At 55.2% G+C, this 4736-nt stretch overlaps 3 protein-coding genes across 3 annotated transcripts; 2 read left to right on the plus strand and 1 right to left on the minus strand.

Annotated features, from left to right (window-relative positions):
* Positions 1–234: 234 nt before the first annotated feature.
* Positions 235–1617, minus strand: PTSG_05904 (uncharacterized protein; the record flags this gene model as incomplete). Its single annotated transcript, XM_004992740.1, has 2 exons — positions 1217–1617; positions 235–974 (listed from the first exon to the last, which is right to left on the minus strand). Exons 1-2 carry the CDS (start codon positions 1488–1490, stop codon positions 235–237), a joined length of 1014 nt encoding a protein of 337 aa, XP_004992797.1. The 5' UTR covers positions 1491–1617.
* A 182-nt stretch (positions 1618–1799) lies between these two features.
* On the plus strand, positions 1800–2800 carry PTSG_05905 (calmodulin 1; the record flags this gene model as incomplete). Its single annotated transcript, XM_004992741.1, has 3 exons — positions 1800–2158; positions 2358–2422; positions 2621–2800. Exons 1-3 carry the CDS (start codon positions 1888–1890, stop codon positions 2798–2800), a joined length of 516 nt encoding a protein of 171 aa, XP_004992798.1. The 5' UTR covers positions 1800–1887.
* A 403-nt stretch (positions 2801–3203) lies between these two features.
* PTSG_05906 (uncharacterized protein) lies at positions 3204–4569 on the plus strand (the record flags this gene model as incomplete). Its single annotated transcript, XM_004992742.1, has 4 exons — positions 3204–3460; positions 3638–3753; positions 4009–4266; positions 4508–4569. 4 exons carry the CDS (start codon positions 3204–3206, stop codon positions 4567–4569), a joined length of 693 nt encoding a protein of 230 aa, XP_004992799.1.
* Positions 4570–4736: the final 167 nt, after the last annotated feature.

Genomic DNA, 4736 nt, shown 5'->3' on the forward strand with positions numbered 1-4736 from the left:
AAAAAAAAAAGAAAACCAAAATAAAAGGGAGGGGCACAGACGCGTGCCAGTATGAGTGTGTGTGTGTGTGTGTGTGTGTATAAAAGCGTGCGTGTGTGTGCGTGTGTGTGCGTGTGGGGGGGGGGGGGTAGTGAGGTCGCTTGTCAACAAGTGCGTCTTTGGCTGAGATGTGACGTCGCGCACACACACACACACACACACACACACACACACACACGAATAAGCACATACACATCAATACATGCACGCACACACGCACCCACCATCGTCCTGTTGGGCGCGTGCGATGAAGATGTGGAACGTGTTGGTGGAGAGCCCATCCTCGGCAACGACACGAGCGGTGACGGCAATCACAGGCTGGAGCACTGACCCGTCCAACATGTCGCCACCAGCAGCAGCACCAGCACCAGCAGTGGCAGCATCGCCTGGCTGTACGCTGTCTGTGATGAAGGATAGGGCGTCTGTCTGCGGATTGTACACGCTTCCATCTGCGCTGTGCGTGAGCTGGACACTGCTGCCTGCATGCACGGGGACTGCAGCAACCGATATGCTGCTGGGGGTGGAAGCGTTGCAGCCGACAAGAAACGACGTGCCCATGCGCACACGCGTGCAGGTGGGCGGCGCGCGTATGTGGGACAGCTCTGCGTTGGACGAAAGCTGGCGGTAGCGTGTGGTGAACACGTGGTACTCTGGGGCCTGGAGGTCAGGCTGCACAATGACGTGGATAGCAGCTTCGCGCTCAACGCTTGAGTTTGTTGAGACGAGGTTGCCGATGGACGGGGCGAGCCAGATGAAGCGGGCCTGCGGCACAGGGGCCGGTGTCGCGTGTGTGGCAGCAAAGGGCACATTGGGGCACACGCGAACCAGGTGGGCTTTCCCAGACAGGGTTCTCGTGAACCTGCCGCTGCCGTCGCTCGTGGGCTGCACAACAAACCCTTCAAACAAGCTCCCAGACGCACTCGCTTCCAACAACGCTGTGTGTGCGTGTGTGTGGTGGGGGGAGGGAGGACATGCATTGAACGTGTGTCAGGAAACGGGGCGCGAAGGCAGGCACTTGCGCTCACGCGCACATGCACTTGTACTTGAACATGTAAACACTCATAATACACACGCATGCATGCACATGCATACACACATGCACACATGCACGCACACATGCACATGCATATACACATGCACATGCATACACCACAGGCATACGTGCACGAACGCTTACCAATGTAGGCAGTGTTTGGACGGAAACCGCCAGTGATGGGGACGCTCGTGGATGGGTCCAGTAAAGAGAGGGTGTAGTTTGGTGAGGGGTGTATGAGGGGCGAGGCATCTGCCGGTATGCCTTGGGAGCAAATGCTGCCATCATCCACCACGCCAGAAGGAAGAAACAGAGCGCGTGTGTTGCAGCGGTGATGGGCGGTCAACGACAGCAGCAAGAAAGCTGTCGTGACCACAGCACATGACCACAACAGCAGCAAAGGCTGCTGCTGCGCCATGGCCGTTGCTCTCTGCTATTCCGCGCCAGCCACACGCACACACGCACACACACCAGAGATTGATTGGTGTTGATGATGTTGTGGAGGGGTGAGGGGAAGGCGTGTTGTGTGTTGTGGCTGTTGTGTGAAGTTGGGAAGAATGGTGGCATTATTCGCGAAATTTCGATGCCGTGACGACCAGCAACAAGACAACAAACAACCGCTTGCTTGCTTGGTGAGCGCAACCGCCTCATCACACACACACACACTCACACACACACACACACACACACTCACACACACACACACACACACACACACACACACACACACACACACACACACACACACACTCGCTCTCTCTGTGTGTCTTCAATACAAAGGATACGTACACTCGTACACTGAACACGGGAGCGAGATGACATCGACGACGTCGGTGGAAGACCTGCGGGCGCTGAAGGAGCTGTTTGAGTTCTTTGATGCAGACAAGAACGGGTCCATTGAAGCCTCGGAGCTAGCGGATGTGATTCGAAGCATTGGCCAATCACCGACAGAGGACACAGTCCGGCAGCTCATTCGCGAAGTGGACCGAGACGGGGACGGCAAGATCCAGTTCAACGAGTTTCTCGAGATTATGACCCGCAAGATTGACCTGCGCGCGGAGCAGCATGACACCGTCGACGACGTTTGTGCGTTGAGGGAGGGAATGCAAGGAGGAGGCAGGACTTGGAGGAGGAAGTGGAAGAACAGAAGAAGCGGGTTGCATGTGCGTGTGTGTGTGTGTGTGTGTGTGTGTGTGTGTGTGTGTGTGTGTGTGTGTGTGTGTGTGTGTGTGTGTGGTTGCTGACGCACATGGCTCATATGATGTTGCACTCGTCATGACTGCAGTGAATAGCTTCCGCATCTTTGACAAGGATCTCACCGGCTTTGTCAAGACCTCTGACCTGGAGAAGGTTTGTGTGTGTGTGTCAGGATGCATCGGCTTACCTGGCATCGGGTCGCTTGCGGCTTGCTTCTCGCTCATGATAACTGATGTTCACACAAGCACATACACACGCGCACACGCACAAAACACAAACACACACACACGCAAAACACACACACGCCCTCTGCTGCTGCTCATCACACGTGCACGTTTTGCACAATCACAGGTGCTCACGCAGCGAGGAGAGAAGCTGTCGAAGAAGGAAGTGAAGAACATGCTTGCGCTGTGCGATGTGACGGTCGACGGATACGTCCACTACGAGACGCTCGTCCGCACCGTCCAAAATGCGTCTGGTGGCGTGAACCTCATGGACCTCGTCAAGCTGAAGAAGGACAGCAGCAAATGATGCAGATGTTTGGCTGTGTCTACGTGAATGTGTGTGTGTGTGTGTGTGTGTGTGTGTGTGTGTGTGTGTCTGCCTTGTCACCCTGTGATGGGATATTCATCTCCTCCAACCCTATCTCCAACTCCACCTCCACATTTTCTGCCTCAACTTCTCCTCCCCCTTGGCCTTCCTTGCCAAACCTTCTGTTGATGCAGAGCATCACATGCCGCCGCTGTTACCTGCTGTGTTTTGATCTCTCGCGCTGGCTTGGGCTGGCTCGCATAACTGAACACCGAAGAACGACAGCAACGTGGGGCGGAGCAAACACAAACAAAGCCACAGACGGACATCCATCACTCATCACACACCATCACTCATTACACACACACACACACACACATTGGCGCACACGCACCACACAGTAATGAGCATTGTCGCGGTGGTGTGGAGGCTTGCCGAGCCAGCGAGTGTGCTGGCGGCAAGTGCAGAGGCGAGACAGCCGCTAGTGAACACGTGCGCTCAGCACTTGCAGAAGCAGTTGGAACGTAGTGGTGACGCGAACGCCGCGTTTCGCGTGTACCTGTTGTTTGATGATGGTCAGCTGCACGCACGCCATGACGTCCTGCAGATCTGCAGCCACATCTACTCCAGCTGTGACGCCAACTTGCAGGCAGCAGAGAGGTGTGTGTGTGTGTGTGTGTGAGAGAGAGAGAGAGAGAGTGTGTGTGTGTGTGTGTGTGTGTGTGTGTGTGTGTGTGTGTCGTCGTCGTGTCTGTCTGACTCTTTGAGCGTGCGATCGCAGGGTTGGTTGTCTTGCCGTGCTCATTCCCGTGATGTGTGATGCGACATGCCTTGCAGGTATGTGTATGACCTCTTGGTGGTACCAATCTCAGATGCGGATGAGGTGCCCTTGTGCAAACGCGCGATGCTGCTTGCGCCGACACTGTCCATGGTCTACAACGAGCCAGCGTCGAGTAAGCACCTGTGTGTGTGTGTGTGTGTGTGTGTGTGTGTGTGTGTGTGTATGTATGTGTGTATGTATGTGTGTGTGTGTGTGTGTGTGTGTGTGTGTGTGTGTGTAGCAGTGTGTGTCTGTGTGTGTCTGTGTGTGTGTATCGTGCATTCCCTCTGCTGCTCTCTCGCTCTCTGCTCCTTCACCTCTCTCCCTCTCTGCTTCTCTACCTCTTGTTCTTCCTCTTCGTTGCTCACTCCAACACACTGTGGTCCAGGTGATGTGCGCGCGCTGGATCAAGAGCGGAAGGCGGTTGGTGTTGCGCCAGCAGCGATGTTGGAGAGGGTTGCACATCAACACGACGATGCGGACAGAGAGGTTACTGCAGCTGCCACGCGAGACGTGCAGGCGGAAGCGCGTGTCTTCGATCACTGCTGTATGGGCGGTTCCTTTGACCATTTGCACAGCGGACACAAGCTCCTGCTCACGGCTGCCGCTCTACATACGCGCACCTGCATCCACATTGGCATCACCAGTACGTTGTTTGATTGTGTGTCTGTCTGTTTGTCTGTCTGTCTATCTGTGTGTGTGTGTGTGTGTGTGTGTGTGTCTGTCTGTCTGTCTGTCTGTCTGTCTGTCTGTCTGCTTGTCTGTCTGTGCGCGCACTGCACTGCCAATCCCCGTCCCAAACACACGCACACACAAACACACACACACACACATGTCCGCTGTCATCTGCAACCGTCTGCTACTCCTACGCTTCTCATTGACCACAGGTGGCAAATTACTCGCAAACAAGAAGCACGCACATCTTCTTGAGGCCTTTGATGCCAGGTGAGGGCGCGTGATGGATGGGCGAGTGTGTGGGTTCAGGCGCAGATTGTGCTTCACCTATCTCCAACAGGGTGGTTTGCCTCACTGCATGTGCACCCGAACTCGCTTTCTTGCGGCAGGCGCCAGAGCGTGACAACGACCATGCACGAGCTCAATCCATCAGTGGACATT

Source organism: Salpingoeca rosetta, assembly GCF_000188695.1.
Source record: "Salpingoeca rosetta unplaced genomic scaffold supercont1.15, whole genome shotgun sequence".
NCBI lineage: Eukaryota > Choanoflagellata > Craspedida > Salpingoecidae > Salpingoeca > Salpingoeca rosetta.